This window comes from Sapajus apella, unplaced genomic scaffold, assembly GCF_009761245.1.
Source record: "Sapajus apella isolate SASKATOON/1434 unplaced genomic scaffold, GSC_monkey_1.0 scaffold88, whole genome shotgun sequence".
Taxonomy (NCBI): domain Eukaryota; kingdom Metazoa; phylum Chordata; class Mammalia; order Primates; family Cebidae; genus Sapajus; species Sapajus apella.
In genome coordinates this window covers 1133696-1151871 of record NW_022437028.1, presented here as the reverse complement: position 1 = coordinate 1151871, position 18176 = coordinate 1133696, and the positions used below count along the sequence as shown (strand labels likewise).

Genomic DNA, 18176 nt, shown 5'->3' with positions numbered 1-18176 from the left:
TCATGCAGAACATAAACCTGCATCGGGAGGTGGCTCAATCTGAACTCTTATAAATTGGAGTGGGTATCTAGGGATCGGGGAGCAGACACTTCTTCCTTTAACCTTTGAAGACCAAGAATCATTTGGCAAAAAAAAATCCACAGTGTATTGAACTTAGGGTGTGAAAGCTGTACAGTGTATTAAATGTGAATTTGAGACCATGAATTCTACCCACACTGACTCTATAAAACAGCCTCCCTTTTTCATAAAGCAGGCCCATAAACTGCTGCCAGTGAAGCAGAAAGACTCCTTAGGACTGTGGCTCGCTTTCCGTCTGGGGTTGTCAACAAACCCCCTTTATGAGTGAAATAGCCCCTTGTATGTGTCGAGCTTCTGGCTTTTTACAGAGTGTGTTAGGATCCAGGCAAGGCAAACGTTAGGCACTGTTTGCTGAGTGCATTTATTGCCTTTGCATAATTTATGAGCTGGAGGGGTTGACCATCATTCGTCTCTGCCAGGGGCTGGCACTCGAGGCTCCAGAGAGTGGAGCTGTAAATTGGATGGTGCGCTCCTGCTGAGCTCAAGGCAAAGTCCTCGGGTCAGTATGGGAATTTAATACCAGAAATGGAACTGTTTTCTCAGCGCACCATGTGGACCCCAGTGCAGCAGAGACTGTTTTGGCAGACTCCACGACTGGCCTTGTCGAAGAGCTGTCACTCACCCGGCATGTTGTGTGGGGAGCCTGAGCATTTTTAATCGGCTTGGCATCCGTGCTGCTTCCATAATGGATACCAGTAGGTCTCAGTTCTTCACCATATGCTTAACTCTGGAGACAAGGTGCTTCTGGGTATATCAGTAATTACTTGATGGAGAATTAAGTGGACCTTGAAATTAGAACTGGACTGTTGGAAAGCAGGAAGCTTAACACTTAGATAGAAATAACCATTCCCAGGGACATACTGCTGTTAGGATAGGAGGCACAGTGGTGGTTCTTTTCCAACTGCTCCACTCCTCCTCCTCTCTCACATCAGAACCTTGGGGAGGTGAGCACAGGCGATGCCACAGCCTTCAGCTGTCACTGATTACCTCATATGGAGCCCTGTGGACATCTGGGAACATGAGCCTGCCTGGCAAAATGCTCTTCTGTCTTCCACATCCCTTCTGAGCTGCGCGTTGTCATTCTCAAAAATGTGCCCGAATCTTAGGAACCTCAAGGAGGGCTTAATTAAGGCAATGGAGAGATCACACAATCAGGACACTATTGTTCCTCATCCCCCTGCGGTTCTAGGCATTCAAAGTCTTTGTCTCATCCAATTTCTTTCCCAACTCATTTGATGTATTATAATAAAGAAACTACTCATCAGGTAAAGGAATATAAATGTAGACAATCTGAGGTTGGAAGCTGGGTCGGAAATGAGGCATTGCACTTGGTGAAATCACTGTCACTGAATACCTGACTACCCTGTGGCACTGAGGAGCGAATGGGAGAAGTAGAAAGTGTTCTGATCCTTCAGTCTGTAAGACTGTGATATAAGTTCCTGAATGCTTTTGGTACAGAGTGCTTAGTCTAAAAAGAATAAGTAGTCCCCAGGTTGTCTCATAATAGCAAGAAGCCCAGTTGGATGGATGTCTTGTTACTTCCCATTAAAAGCACTCTGATAGGAGCTTACACAATAAGGTAACTTAGTGTTTTCCGAATAAAAAAAGTCCTGAGGCAGGCTGCTCTGGGATGGGTTCAGCAGTCCAATTGTGTCAGGCTTTTTTCCCTTGTTCCCACTCTGTTGTTTTTGTACTGAGTCTTTTTGCCTCATTTTTGCAAAATGGCTGCTACATATCCAGACATCACGTCCTTATACATTCACATTCGAAGGCCAGAGGCAGGTGGTTCCTTCTTTTCTTTTTTTGTTTTGTTTACTGGGGAAACAAAATTGTTTCTAGAGCCCTCAGCCTCAGCAGACTTCAGAATCCCCTTGGCCAAAGATGGGTCTTACAGTCTCACCTTTAGCTGCAATAAAAATTGGGAAAGAAAATACCTGGCATTTTTAGCCTCAAAGTGTCAGGAGAAGGTACAGATTAGGGAGAAGGGAGTTGTGAATGGTTGTGGGGATCTAACCAGCGTGGCTGCCCTATGTGCAAATTTATTTCCTGTTTCTGTTTAAAGCTGCGCCAACTCCCATGTCCAGGTGGCCACACTAAAAATCCCTGGCATCGTCCTAGACGCATCGTGTTACTTGCTTCCCATCTCCATGTGTTATCGGATCCTGTTGGTTCTACCTTCTGAATTGCTCCGCCATCTGCTTCTCCCTTCCTAAACCATGCTACCACCCTGAGTTAGACAGTGCAATGGCCGCCAAACCGCTCTCCCTGTGACCTGTTTTTCCCCCACTGTGCACTCTATCCACAGTCCCACAGAAAGTCATCGTCATGGAAGCAGCTCTGATCATGCCATACCCCTGCTAGTGTCTGTGTCCCAGCTTCATGTCTTACCGCTACACAGAAGGCTCCTTTAGGGCCAGGCCTGTATCTCAGATGAATTTTGGTCTAGCTTAGCAGTTCCTTACCAAGGGCTGTTGAGTGAATGAATGGATATATTTACCTGACGAGCTTTCCTCTGGCAAAACACATCCCCCAGTTTTTCATTTTTCATTTTCAATATTTTCATGAATATTAAATTAACAAAACCCTTCATTTTTTTAAAGTTCTGTTCTTTTTTCCTTTACTTATAATGAGAAACTTAAAGATTGGGGTTAATTTTTAATGATCATTCTCTGCTTACCCCAAACCAAACTTGACGATTGGAATTTGGGATCTGTTTGATATGGTCTGAGTCTGTGGCCCTAAAGCATATTTTTTGCGCATATATTTTATTTACTACCCTGACCTCTTTTCTCTGGGCCTCTAAACTGGAAAAGGCAGCCATCATAACTGGTGGGCCTTGGCCCTTATGTTCTGTTTCCTTCAGAGTTCAAATGAGTGACTACAATGCCCAGAGGTTTACCTCTTTTCCTTTATTTTTTTTATTTTTTTTTAGTTTTTGAGATGGAGTTTTGCTCTTGTTGCCCAGGCGGGAGTGCAGTGGCGCAATCTTGGCTCACTGCCACCTCTACCTCCTGGGTTCAAGTGATTCTCCTGTCTCAGCCTCCTGAGTAGCTAGGATTACAGGCACTCACCAGTACGCCTGACTAATTTTTGGTATTTTTAGTAGAGACGGGTTTCACCGTGTTGGCTAGGCTGGTCTCGAACTCCTGACCTCAGGTGATCCACCCGCCTGGGCATCCCAAAGTGCTGGGATTACAGGCATGAGCCACCGTGCCTTTTTCCTTTAGAAAAGCAACGGAGGGGAGATACAGCCATTCACATTAGCTTAAGTTTGAATGGCTTCGTTAAGAAATTGATTTTGCTCTGAATCTCGCTGAACAATCCTGATTCACCTTAATCCTGTGGTGGTGGGAGGGAAGCGCTCACTTGTGTGATTGACCTGAGGAAGAACCACAGAGTACAGGCGTCAGATGAAATCAACAGAACAACTCTTTTGCGTCAGGATAGCGTTTGGCTTCGGACGCTGTTTACTAGCACTTGAGCTGGAGAACTCTTTCTTTCCAGGAAGACATTTTTTATTTCCTTTACTTATCATGTCCTTTTTTTCGTATGGGGGTTGGGGGAATAGACATGAAAAGCAAAAACATACTGAGTATGTTCTTGCACTAACCCTTATTTTCTTGTCTTCGTTTTCAGTGTGACAGTGACAGTGACCAGGAAGAGAAGGTAAGGCCCCCCTCCCCCATTGTGGGCACAGCACATGACACACTGTGAACACCACAGTCCTGCCACACACAGCTGCAGGGTGGGATGCCAGCTTCATGGTGACAGTACCTTTTCTCTTTAGGAAAGATGGGCATTATTCACACAGTGACATTTCCTATACTATGACATGTTTAGCTTGTCAGATCTTTTTTTTTTAAATAAGACCTTCAATATTACATATATGTGACACTGAGTTTTTACTTTATGGAAGATGACTCATAGACCCAAAAATATTTTAAAAGAGAATATTATTTATTTTGATAACCATCTGATTTTTTAAAATTCATGATGAGAACATTAAACTTGCTAGTATGTAATTTAAATAATGTCATTTCTGCATTTATTTTACTTACCCATATGCTTTTCTGTACCTATTGGCCTTCTTAATAGAAATGTTAATGGTATGTGTCTAAGAATCTCATCATGGGGTATGGGTGGGCAAGGGAGGTCAGATGGGAACTGCCCTCTTCCCATCTGGATGGACGGCCAGGTAGGAGGACAGTTCTTCCAGCAGGTACATGCTCTGTTTCGAGGCTCATGGGCACCAGCCTCTGTGTATCCAGATCAACATGGATCAAGAAAAGGAACTCAGTTTCTGGGGTTCCAGAAGATTGGATCACAACCGGGTAAAGTGAGCTGTCCGTTGCCTGAAGCAAAGGGATTATTTGTCTGTTTGGTCTTTCTTTAGCTTTCTCAATCCCCAACCAAATTTCCTTCCATTTTTACTGCTGCTTTGTGTATTTCAAAAAGAGTTACGTGAACATCATGGTTTCTATACTGCTTGGCATCAAAAGGACGGACTCAGCCCCTCTTCCCCCATTTCTGGATCTGTCCTGTGCCCTGTTCTTTCACTTTCACCTCCTACATTCTTGTGGATTTTATTCAGAATGCTGCGGTTAGTATTTAGTGGGATCTTTCCAACAAACCCAGAATTTTTCCCTCCTTCTCTGCTGCCAGCCTCCAAGAGAGATCTAAAGGCTCTTGTTCTGTACTGTCGTTAATTTGAATTCAGCATATGTAGCCTGTTATAAAATGTGAGACATCATCATTTGAGCAGGTCAAGCATATTCAGATGAAGACAAATGGTGCTTATTTGATTTCCTTAAAATCAGGAAATGAAAAAAGTGCTCTCTGGAGAAATCATGTTCTGCCTGACTTGGATGATAGACCAATGCATGTCCCCCAGATAAGAACAGGCTCTCGCCTTGAGGTTTTTATCTCTGAAGGACGGCCAGGACTGTCAGCTTGCTGACATGTGCATTATCCATGTCATTTTAAACAAAGTGACCTATGGAAGGGTGCGCTGTGCTGTGACATGGTAATGGGCTGTTGGATGACAGCGAAAGTACACACTGGAAAGGGGGCTGTGGATTATTCTTTTGTTTAACTGACAAGTAGGAGCTTCCTTCCTCCAGCCCCCGGGAGCCTTAGCTCCTTGGAAGTAGGACCTCTGGTGTCTCAGGCAGCCAGTGTAGTGGGTGCCAGGGACATGTACACAGCAGTAATGGTTCAGTGTTTAAGGCATGGTCAGTGGCCCCCCGATCCTCCCAGGCCACATTCCCACCTTGTGGGCATCACTGGTACCCAGGGAGGGGCTGGTACCTCCTGGCCATTCCAGATCTATCGGCAATGGTTGGTCTCACTTTCTAAGTCTGTGCCACTTCTCCAAAAGGATAAGTCTTATTCAGGGTTGTATAACCAAGCTGACATTCTTTCCTTAAAAGGAAATATGAATTCCAAAACCATCACCAGTCTTCAGCAGTGGTAGAAGGTGGTAAGGATGCCAGTTTTGTAGTCCTCGTCAGTGTCTTCACCGGTGAGCTCAGTATTAACTACACACCCAGATCACCAGGGGAGCTGCTACGAGTTCCGGTGCCTGGGCCTCATCCCAGGTCAATGATCTCAGAGCCCTTGGGCTGCTGTTTGGAACCATGGGTCTTGATGATCACCTAACTCTGGTAATTTCTAGAAGTAATCTGCCTCTGGCTGTCAGAAGGATCGGGGGCCAATGCTGAGAGCACCCTACCAGGTCCTTTCCCATCACCTGGATTCCTGAGAAGTTATTGCCTGGGTTTCCATCTTCAAGTGCAGGAAACAAAGTGTCAGAATAATGGGTGTTGGGAAGGCAGCTCCCACCCACCACTCTGAGCTTGAGTTGACTTCAGGGTAATGAAGGGGATACGTAGTTGTTTATAGGCGAGTCCAAGAGTGACAGTGGCAGGAAGGGAAGGGGCATTGGGAGTGTTCCTCCGATCCCTGGCGCACCTCCTGCCCTGCACCCCCATTGATTCTTCCTTTCGACTGTGGTGGTCCTGCAGGCCTTACGTGGGAGCCGCACCCCAGCCAGTGCTCACATCTTCTGTCCCTGCTCTACCCCATTCAGTTTCTCCAGAGGGCTCCCAACAGGAGCCATCAAGACTCTAATCGCCCTCGCCCCTGCTTGGCCCTATTGCAGTTAAGACTGCCAGGCTTTCCCTTTTGGACTTAGATTGTCTGGTGTTTATCACCAACTTTAACACCATCCTCCAAGACGCCTGCTCTGTCGCAGCCTGGGCCCCTTTCGGCCCCCTCTGTGAAGGAACCTCTTTCCTGTGCCTGCCTCAGAGCCCCAGAGCTAACCAGGGCTGCTTTCATGTGTTGCTAGGAGGATTCGCATTCAAATCTGAATTGCTAATGGTGGAAAAGATGCCACGCTGTGTCCTGGGATCCCTTCAGCAAGCCCCACCAGGGATGCTGTTGGAGGCAAAAGTGAGACTTGTCGGGGATCCACTGGGGTTTCTCTCTGGCAGACCTGCCATTCTCTTACCCCATAGGGATCTGCAGAACGAGTGGGCTAAAATTAGGGTACTGTGTTTCACACAGCTGACTGAATTAGATAAACTCTGCTTTCCTGCGATATGAAGCTGTAATTTATAAAATGATACCCTTACTAATTAACGTGGAAGTGACTTGGAAAGGAGCTAAAAAAGCAGAGCTTTCCCTAAATGCAGGAGACACACTTGTGCACAAAAAGACTTTGTTGAGACACTGAGCAAAGCATCTCCCTTACATGAATACATCCCACATTAATGTCAGAGAACCGCGAGGACGTTCATAAAGAGTAGAAATTGGCCAGGTGCAGTAGCTCACGCCTGTAATCCCAGCACTTTGGGAGGCTGAGGTGGGCGGATCACGAGGTCAGGAGTTCAAGACCAGCCTAGCCAACATGATGAAACCCTGTCTCTACTAAAGATACAAAAAATTTCCAGGCATGGTGGCATGTGCTTGTAATTCCAGCTACTCAGGAGGATGAGGCAGGAGAATTGCTTGAACCTGGAAAGCAGAGGTTGCAGTGAGCCAAGATCACACCATTGCAATCCAGCCTAGGCAACAAGGTGAGGCTCCGTCTCAAAAAAAAAAAAAAAAAAAAAAGGTAGAAATTGGGTCAGAAGGCTGTGAACACTGCAGCTTAGATGTGGGATTGTTCTTCATTGTAGTAAGAGTGAAGAAAAGAGGCAGCACTTGGCACTGTTAATCACCCAAAATAAGCAATTGATCCCCTATTGGAAGTGAATTGGTATCATGAGAACAAAGAGGAAACATGCCTATTTCCATATATTTAGCCTATATTTTATTTTGTTTCCATTCTTTCTCCACCACTGGCAGCAGCCCATTATGCTAAGAAATATCCCCTATTTGGTGAGGAAGTTAATGTGGAGATTCAAAGTCACTCCCTCTTCTTCTACCCACATCCTTTTTCTTGTATAACATGTGACCGAGTTGATTGGAAGGGGTGTAGCCCAGTGGCCAAGCACGTGGGCCTCAGTGCGATGGCCGACGCATGTTTCTGACTCTCCCTTTCTATTTTGCTGTGGACAAGCCTCAGCTTTCTCAGCTGTCGAATGGGAGTGACAACAGCTCTACACATTGTCCTATAGCAGTTAAATGAAAGCAATTAGGACCAGGCATGGTGGCTTTTGGCTGTAATCCCGGAACTTCAGGAGGCCAAGGCAGCTCTTGTCCTTGAGCCCTGGAGTTTGAGATCAGCCTGGGCAACATAGTGAGACCCTGTCTCTTAAAGAAAAAATCTTTTAAAAATTAACCAGGCATGGTGGCATGTGCCTATAGTCCCAGCTACTCAGGAGGCGGAGGCTGGAGGATTGCTTGAGCCTAGGAGTTTCAAGACTGCAGTGAGCTAAGATCATGCCACTGCGCTCCAGCCTGAGTGACAGAGTGAGACCCTGTCTCTACAAAAATAAAATAAAAATATATGAAGACATGTGGCTCAGTGCCTGGTCTGTAGCAAGTGCTCAATAAATGTTAGCTTTTGTTCATTTTACTTGAGATAAATTGAGAAAGAATACTTGAAAAAAGAGGAAGACTAGCATCCTCTTTGGAAAGCTGGGGTTCTTCTGGAGCACCTGCCAGAGAGTTTCCCCAGAATCTAAGGCTCAGCCTTTATCCCACGGGCCCTTCTGCCTGATAAAGGCTGAATGGAAGTGTTAAATTTTGAAGGGTTCTGAAGCAGTGTTTCTTGAACCCCTTATCCAAACATCAGGCCTTCCTCTCAGCAGAGCCTGGAGCCAAGAGCACATGTTCTGTCCTGGAGGGATCAAATGGTGATTAAGTGGTGGATTGTACAGCTCTTGTCCCTTCAGCAGCTGTTCCCAAATGCCAAACACTGTTGGTTCCCAGAAACCCATCATAGGAGAGAGGTTCTGGGGTGAGGCCAGAGCATCTGTATTTTTTAAAAAGCTTCCTAGATAATTTTGGTACACAACTGGTTTTGGGAATGACTGCCTTATAATAAATGTCAGAGAGAAACATGATCTTTCCCCATGTTTAATTCCCTTGCAATTTTGCCTGCTTAGGTGAAAAGCTTGAACGCTGTAGGGATGTTGCCTGCGTGCACACTCATGAGCCACCCGTGCTGTGTCTGTAGATAGCGGGGATAAGCGTGCCTGCAGTACACACACGTGATCTCACAGAAAGGAGTCCTTCTCCTTTTCCCGTCAGTCTTTAAATATGACTCCTGATTGCAGTTTTCTGTGTCTGTGCTGTCAGCAGTAGGAATAACCTCCTGGAGAAGGTTGCTGTGCTCCTGGCCTTTGCTTTGGTACTGTGTCCCATAGGCAGGACAGCAAACTGGCACATTTGGCTAACTGCAAATGCAATACTACTGATTTTCTACCCCTGCTCTCCCTCTTTCCACACACTTTTCAGGGCATTCCCTTTTTTGTTTAGAAACAGGGTCTCACTCTGTTGCCCAGGCTGGAGTGCAGTGGCACAACCATCGCTCATTACAGCCTCAAACTCCTGGACCCAAGCAATCCTCCCACCTCAGCCTTCCAAGTAGCTGTGACTACAAGTGTGTACCACCACACTCAAATAATTTAAGTTTTATTTTGTAGAGGTGAAGTCTCATTATGTTGCCCATGCTGGTCTCAAACTCTTGACCTCAATTGATCCTCCTGCCTTGGCCTCCCAAGGCACTGAGATTACAGAAGTGAGCAGCCATGCCTGGCGTTCATTTTAAAATTCATGCTAAAAGTTGTTGTGTTTGATCATTTTATGTTCACTTGTGTGGGAAGGGGCTTCTAAGAAAAGCAGCAAAGAAAACCAACAAAGGCTTATGTTCCTAACTCAACACAAACCACATGCCTAACTTGGCTCGTGAAGGAGTCAGAAACTGCTGAGATGTCAAACTGAAGAACGGGCATGTGGTTTGTGCTTATAGTGGATGAGCCCCATCCCTCGGTTGGCCACGTTTCGTACTTGGTAAGGTTTATGCACCCTCAGCAACATTCCAGAAGCTTAGAAGGCCCTCATTGTTGCTTGTGGAATCCCCATCCTTAGTTTCAAAATAGGACATATTTTCATCAAGAGACAGTTTGGAGGTGCGGTCCTGTTTTGTAGCTAGAAAGAAGTATCTCCACCCTTCCAGATTTCACAGCAGCAAAGCAGGCAGCCATCACCCAGGGAAAGAGAGGGGACCCATATTCTTGTCTTTATATCCCTGATACTTTGCACAGTGCTTGACGTGAATTAGGTGTTCAGTGTTTTGCAAAATGTGCATTTTCTTTCCTGGATACTTATCTCCAAGTGGAGGGGGTAAGTAAACCAAGTTCAGAAGACACGTATGCAAACCTGAATGCACCTCATACAGTCCAGTGTCTATTTCTTGGACTCCCCAAAATTTGTAATCTCTTCCTCAGGCTTCTATATTTTGTTTTTGATTTTCTCATACAGTATATTTAAGTCATTTATAAGTTTCTTAACTTAAATGGACAATTTCTATAGTTCTTGGCCGAGTTTCAAGAGCTTTTTACTTTGTCTTGTTGTCATTGTTTTATACCATCTCGCTCTGCCGCCCAGGGTAGAGTGCAGTGGCACAACCTCGGCTCACCGCACCCTCCCGCTCCTAGGTTCAAGGGATTCTCCTGCCTCAGCTTCCCAAGTAGCTGCGATTACAGGTGCCCACCACCACACCTGGTTAATTTAGTATTTTTAGTAGAGACGAGGTTTCACCATGTTAGCCAGGCTGGTCTTAAACTCCTGACCTCAGGTGATCCACTCATCTTGGCCTCTCAAAAGTGTTGAGATTACAAGTGTGAGCCACTGCACCCAGCATAAGAGCTTTTTATTTTGGATACATGATTTCTATGATGCCCATCTACTCAACCTCTTCTTACCCCTTCAAGATTTTGTCTCTGGGCTAAAATGATATTTTATTGCTCTTCCAAAGTCATCATATTTCCAGTTGGCTTAATTACATTGCATATATCCCACATTCATATTGATAATATCCTTGGATTAAATTTCTATGGCAAATTATTTTAAATTTAGAATCTCGTTAAGTTCTGTTTTTCATATGATAACATTTTCAGGCAAAACCAAAAATTGCTTCACTTATACTGAACGTGTATATACAATAATCTGTTCATTACTACCATATCATGCACCTGAAAAAGATAGAAGTTATAAATGTACAGATTTTCAATTAAATGTAGGTAGGTCAACAGAATCAATACTTGTTACTGGAAATTTGGCAGGCATTTTCAGCCAAATTCTTGTTTCTTGAAATAAACGGTAAGAAGAAAGAACAGGTTCTAGATGCTCTGTTGCTCTCAGTAGGTGGGTGGTGGAGAAGGGCACTCAGAAGACCCAGTTCCTGATTTTTCACTCACCAGTTGCATGGCCTTGGGCAAGTTACCTAATGGTGCTTAGCATTAGTTTTGTCATCTGGAAAATGAGGCAGGATTCAATGATCCAACATTGACTATCCAGATTTTCCAAATAGCTATTTACCTAGGCCCCAACAGCATGACAGAACCCAGAGGGAAATTAATATGTGATTGTATCTTCCATTTGCCAAAGTGGAAGAGGATTATATAAGAATTGCCTCCATTCTTTCATCTCTCTCAAACTCCCAAGAGAGAATAAGCATACAGGGGACGTTCTCGGGTATATGTGTATGTACTCTCAAGCAGCTGAAGGAAACTTCCATACAGACCTGATGTCTAAACAGAGCCATTATCTGTTTGTTGATTCAGTCTTTCAGTCATACATATCTACTCATTTTCCTCAGGTATCTACTGATGAACTGACATGAGAATTATAGTTGCTTAACTCTGATGAAACTGTTACCACGTACCTATGAATAGGCCGCAGAGCAGTTCATTTAATCTGCGTTCCTCAACTACCATAACTATTTGGGAAAGCATGAGGACTAGGTGGAGAGCTAGCTTGCAGAATTTGTTCAATAACTCACTTGTTTGGTAATGACCATTACTTTGATCTATAAAAGGCACTGTTCCAGAAACATCGAGGTTGAGTGCATGATTCCATTTTCCCAGAGAGAAGTTCCTGCCGCTTCTCCTTAGAATAAGCCATTGCCGTGGGTGTTATGGCTTACCTGAAGGGAAGGTTGTAAAGCCAAGGAGGAGGCTGGTGGAGGTGATGGCTATCAGCCTCATGAAATTGACCATGAACCCTGAGCCTTTACCAGGAGAGTTGTGAGCAGAGGCATTTGTACAGGTGATGTCTTGAACAACATGCTTCATGTTAGTGGCTTCTGATAGAGTGTAACCCGGGAGGCTCTTTGGTTGTCAGAGAATTTGTCTTATACTGTATTATGGTTGCAGAGTGTTCTGTCTTCAGTAAAGATAGAACTTCTTTTTGGTCATATATGTCTGCGTGTGCATGTGTGTCAGATAATCACCCTTGACAACTCCTGGATGGCAAGATAGTTACAGATAAATGCTCCTCAGAACGGTGCCATCCTGGTGTGACAAATATAATCAAGTATCTGTATTAGGATGTGTTAATAATTATCCAAACTTTATGCTTTAAGAAGTCCCAAAATTCAACAAATTAATGGACTTCTTTTTTTCTTTTTTAATTAAAGTTACAGCTGGGAAGGTGAAATTGGTTCTCTTTTATACAGGATAGAGCTTTTCCCTGTCAGTTTTCATGAGGAGTATATTGTGAAGTTCTAGCGGTAGACCTGCATTACCTCTTCAGTTACCCGAAGAATAACTGGAAGCCGCTTTCTCCCTTGTTGTTCTAAACCTGGCTCGATTCATGGTCTTCCAAGTATATGCATACTTACAGAGACAGCTGAAGGGGGTCTTTGAAATAAGAACTGACCAGGAAGCCCTGTGGTGGGTCATTGTAGTACTCAAGGAGCCCAGTTTGGGCTGTGTCTTTTCTTTCTAATGTGCTTAGTGGTTTTTGAAGTTCCTAATTTCCTGGTCTAAAAATATAGATGCTACTAATGTCTTAGATCAGTGAAAAACTAGAATTAGGGTCCATAATAGCAACTAAATAATAATAATAAGTACCACTTCACATGAAAGAGGACATTATTCCAAAGACTTTTGAAAACATCATTTTTTATGATCTGTTTACGTATTTATCTTAGGGATCTATATATTCTCACATATAACATCGTTGACCATCCGCAATGTACAAGACTCTGTTAGGGCTTTCCAAGGCTTTGTCTTCTCAAGCAGATGTCTTGAGAAGGTGCCCTTCCCATGCCATGCTGCTTCCCCGCGCATCAGGGTGAGTTGGGACAGGCCCAGCAGTGCCATTCAGCAGCTCATGTTGTCATCCCCTCTGTGTCTTACCTACTTGTACTGCCAGAGACCTGGATCCTGTTTATCTGTCCACCCTCACCCTCACCCAAACGACTGCACTAGCTTCTAAAAATTCAGGCATGGTGGTTTCTCAATAAACATGAAACGAATGAAATTTGGGTCTACAGCCAGCTTACAACGTACAGACTCTTCTGAAGTAGGACTTTTTTTCTTTTTTTTGGCCTGGAATCCAGTTATCCAAGGTAAGAGGGAAGGGCTATATACAAGGTATATATTTTAACTCTCACAGATGCGTAGCAAAGTCAACCCATGATGGATTAGGGATGTAGGCTACACCAATCGGTGGACTGAGCATCAACCATATTTGGACATAGATCTCAGTCTTCCTTTAAGTGTCTGTTTATATGTAAACATTTAATTTTACTAAATCATAGAATCCCTGTAGGTACCCCATGCCTAGCATGTACTTGACACGTACACCCTTGTAATTATTAGTGTTATACCCAGAAGTTGCTTTGTTGATTATCCAAGTATCAAGTATAAAGGAAAAGGGCCTCTCCTCTGTCACCCAGGAAGTACAGGGAAGAGCAGGGCTGGAGCAGAGGAATTTCTGAGCTTCCAGTCCAGAGCCTCATGGACCCCATGTAGTCCCTGCAGACCATTTTCTTCCTGCGACCCCACATAGGAGAAGGGGCCATGTTATCACGGGGGCTCCTGCATTGCACCCACTAAGGTCATTTTGTTCTGAGTTGCAATTTGCCCCCTCAAGAACCTTCTTGTCCATCCCCAGACACTGATTCTCACCCTTGCAGAGGGTCTCTAGGTCCATCAGGGCCACAGGGCCTTTCCTTTTTTGACAGCAAATGCTGTATGGGCTGTTCCCGCAGCCCAAATGGTAGTAAATATCTGCAGCAGCCATGTCCATGTTAAAGATTATGGATTTGCCACTAAGGGGAGAATATAGTGTTTATCGGCTGGAGTGCGTGCCGGCTGAGCTGATTACGGCACAGCACTCTGTCAGCCAATGATTTGTCCTGTCCTTTATCATCTGTGTCACTCAGCAGTGTGCTGACGAAGGGAACGGATCACCCCCTTCCCTTTTTTTGTACCCATTTCGTGTAGAAAATTTGTATTTACTTTGGGAGTGTAATTTGTTCCTCATGGATAATGTGACCCTGAGCGGAGCTGGATCATGGGTTAGTTGAAGTGATATTTTCCGCTAATGGTAGTCGTACATCATTGCTGTCAGCTCGGGTTAGGAGGCAAGCACATTACAGCTCCATTTTACCTCTGCAGGCATCTGGGATTATTTGCCATAACCGAGTATGACATGACCGCACTACAGAGTGCATTAAAATTTTACTGGCTTCTCAGGCAAGTTCCCCGGCTCCAGTGTGTGCTTCAGGCAGGCGGTCTGATGGGGAGTAGTCCAAGGGCCCTGACTTCTGCTCAGAGGTGCTGCGGGCAGTGGCCTAAGCAGGGGTTGCTCACCCCTTGCCCTGAGAAAGAAGCTGGGGAAAGAGTTTGCGGGGAGCCAGCCAGGGGGCATGTATGTCTCTGGACATCCCAGGCTGGCGGCTGACTAGCTGCCTTGTGCACACAACCAGGTGCCACCCACAGTGGCCACTGCCGCCTGCCCTCTCTCCTTGATGACTTCAGCCCTCAGGATGGACTGGGCAAAAGCTCCTTCTCCAAGGAGAGCCCAGAGTAAGTGCAAGCCTCTCCCAAGCCTTGCGCCAATTTGTCTTGTTCATGTCTGCCTATGTTCAGACTGAGGAAAGGAGGCGTAAGTCCTCAGTATGGCAAAATCCACGTCCAGCCATGCAGCTGGCCTGAGCCTGACATAGTCTCATCAACCCAGTTAGAAATGTTTGCCAAGATGTTTTACATATTCTCTTCTACAGCCCTCACACCGACCTACTGGAGTGTAGGTGTGATTACCTTCATTCTCCTTACACGGAAACTGAAGTTCAAAGGTTGTATAACTTATATTATACAGCTAAAGGTAGCAGACATAGCCTTCTCACTTCAAATTCTATATGGTTTCTACTGTTCAGTGCTACAGAGCGAGAAAGAAACAACTATTGTTTAAATAGTGCTTAGATGTGCTATACATATGTTGACGTGTTTAATGTACACTACAATCCTAATAGGTAGGTGCTAATATTATCCCCCGTTTACAGAGAAGGAAACTGAGTCACAGAGGTATTACTGAACATGCCCTGTCTTGCAGCTGGTTAATGGCAGAGCCAGGTTTCAAACCCAGGTCGTCTGGCAGTGTTCTTAGCCACTAAGCTGGACTCTCCCACAAGCCTGAGAGCTGATAGGAAAAGACCAAGGAGAATAGTAATATGTTGAAATAAAAGGAAATGTTCAAAGAGTATTTTATCACTTTCTGTTGAACTCAAACTAACATCCAACAAAATATCACTCAAAAAAGATGTTCTGTGATGAGTTTTAATTAATTAATAAGTCCCATTTGCAGTTAGCACATTATTTGCATGCAAATGATGCTTCTAAGGTGCTTGAAAGGCATTTATTTTGATAGGCTAAGACTAAGCAGTCACTCTGGCTAATGCTTTATTCCTTATATTCTTATTACAAAGGCTGTGATAAACTTATGTTGAATTATGTTCTTTAAAAAGACAATTTAAGGTTGACTCCCAGTAATTAGTGGGATATGGATCAGGACCCATAGGCTTCTGTAGAGAGTAAAATGACTATAGATTCCATACTGGTGAATTCTGGGTGCTGGACACTCAAATACACCCACATGCCCACAGTGTGGACATGACCTTTTGTTCTGCCACAGAAATACCCCTTTTTACCTCTGTAGCCCCCTCATCACCTTCTCTTGTAAACTTGAAATGTTACCCTTCCTGGACGGAATGGACAAACCATTCTTACCATCGGCTGTGTACATGATAGGGTTGTAATTCATGAATTTATTCAATAAACCAGACATAAAATGAGTTATACCTTGTACCTTCAGGGCAGTTTTTAAAATGCTGCAACAGAAGAGCCATAGATAAGCATGGCTTTTCTCATTGAGAAATTTAAAATTAAGTTAGCACACTGAGAATTGTCCTCCCTGTCCCCATTCCCCTCCTTGGGCTCACAAGCACACACATTGATCTTCCCTGCTAGATTACCGTAGGTCCAGGGGATTGACCTTAGTTTCTCCTCTGGCCTTAGATCCAATCACTCAAGTAGTAAAGAATAAGAACAAAGTATTGATCCAGTCATGGAAAAGTAATTATTTCTCTCAGATGGTCTGTTTAGAATGCAGCAATAATTTTAAATAATGTATTCCTCAGAGACAGCATGACAACATATGTGGATTATCTACCTGGTGTTTTTAAGCAGGTTACACTTGCACCCTCACCCCTTTCCTGGACGTCGAATGCTGTGCAAGTAGGCCCACTTTAAGACGAGTAGACATTGAGAAAAATCAGAGTTTACCCAACAAATCAATTACCAAGCAATTATTCATTATAAAGAGACTTATCCATCTTCTGTAGCTGGGCAAAATGTAATGGACCTCCACATGCCCACATACTTACAATGCAACTCCTACCATCTTTTGAAGCGCCTTCATGAAGTCACTGGGTAATAGAATTACCTTTTAAAGACTCTTTGTTTCAGAAAACATGCATTAAACTCAAACTAACAAATAAAGAAATGTTTAGGCTTTTGGAATTCAAATGTGTTAAAATAACCAAACCATCAGAAGGGAAGAGCCAGGCAACTGGACATCAGAAATACTGAGCAGAGGGTTAAATGCCCTCCTTGCTTTGTCTCTACTTATTTTTGCCTGTCCACTTGAATCTTGATTATTTTGGAGACTTCATTTCTCCTTTTGGTAGAAATCATGACCCATCTACTTTTCAGCTTTAGCCAGAGGCAGGAGACTGTCTCTCCTTTTCCACTGCCACTGCTAAGATCCAAGGGAAAGATTCTGATTGGCTAAGATTAGCTTAGGTGCTGGGGTAGTTCTCAGGAAAGGATTGTGGGTGGGTGTAGCTTAAGCCAGGTGCTTAACACCTGAATTGATCAGTTATGGGTAGAAAGACAGAACCATGTTTTCCAGAAGTTCTGCTTTGGAGGTGCCTCTGTACATGGTGCTGGAGTCAGGAGAGACCCCAGAAAGTTGGGATTTGGGCCTGCAGCAGTGGGTTCTAGGAAGCATAGCCAGATTAGGCACTACTTATTGACATAAATTCTTTTTTTTGAGTTGGAGTCTTGCTCTGTCACCCAGGCTGGAGTGCAGTGGCATGATCTTGGCTTACTGCAGCCTCTGCCTCCCGGGTTCAAGCAATTCTCCTGCCTGAACCTCCCAAGTAACTGGGACTACAGGTGCATGCCACCATGCCTGACTAATTTTTGTATTTTTTAGCAGAGATGGGGTTTCACCATGTTAGCCAGGCTGGTCTTAAAATCTTGGCCTCATGATCCACCCACCTCGGCCTCCCATAGTGCTAGGATTACAGGCATGAGCCACTGTGCCTGGCCAGATGTAAATTATTGACAGCCATAGAAGCTGCCTGGGTCATCCAAAGTTAGCACTGTTTAGTGATCATAAATCTGAAATATGGATACATATTTACAATTATGTATAATAATGCCTAAATATTCATAGACTTATTTTAAGTGCTATTCACAGATTGGTTCTATCTTGCTTAAGCTATTAAAAGCCAGAGAAATACACAGGATTTTGTACAGTGAGGGTTTATATGTACATGCACTTAGAAAAGTCTGGAATGTATTAATATTTTAAATACACATATGGTAGCTAATGAATTACTCCCCAAATATAAGACAGCCACCTTGAGAGATACAAAGCTCTCAAGAAATGTCAATTAGTAAATTACATATCTAGGGTACAAAATGAAACTTATTTGTCCAAGGGGATTTTGGTCATCCCGGAGAATCCAATTTGTGTCCAATGAAGTACTACTTAAACTCCAGCAGGCAGCCTGCGTGAAATGGCATTCCTAAGACTGGAAAATAGTAAGCTCACTCATAGCTTCTTTCACTCACATTTTATTCAACAAACTTAGTCCTCACTGTATGCTGAGCCAAGCATTGTTGTGGGAACTAGGAATGGGAAGAAGACAAATACACAGAAACCCTTCAGAGAAGTAACAGTCTAATTGAAGGGAAGGCTGAGGTACCTAGATGAGTTATAAGACCACATAGTGTATGCTGTCTCTGAGGAATGGCATGATGTCTGAATGCAAAAAACTGAGCTGTAGTCTCTAAGGGAGTAAGTATTTAAGTTAGATCTTGCTGCAGCACATGGAATAGATGTTA

General features: G+C 44.1%; 1 protein-coding gene across 5 annotated transcripts in view; it reads left to right on the top strand.

Annotated features, from left to right (window-relative positions):
- AUTS2 (activator of transcription and developmental regulator AUTS2) overlaps window positions 1–18176 on the top strand; it is a 1216826-nt gene that overhangs the window by 862889 nt on the left and 335761 nt on the right. For all 5 annotated transcript variants that reach the window (XM_032254887.1, XM_032254883.1, XM_032254886.1 and 2 more), the window contains one exon: window positions 3715–3744. In XM_032254887.1, the coding sequence (XP_032110778.1) occupies window positions 3715–3744 (30 nt within the window). The remainder of the gene's footprint in view (window positions 1–3714; window positions 3745–18176) is intronic.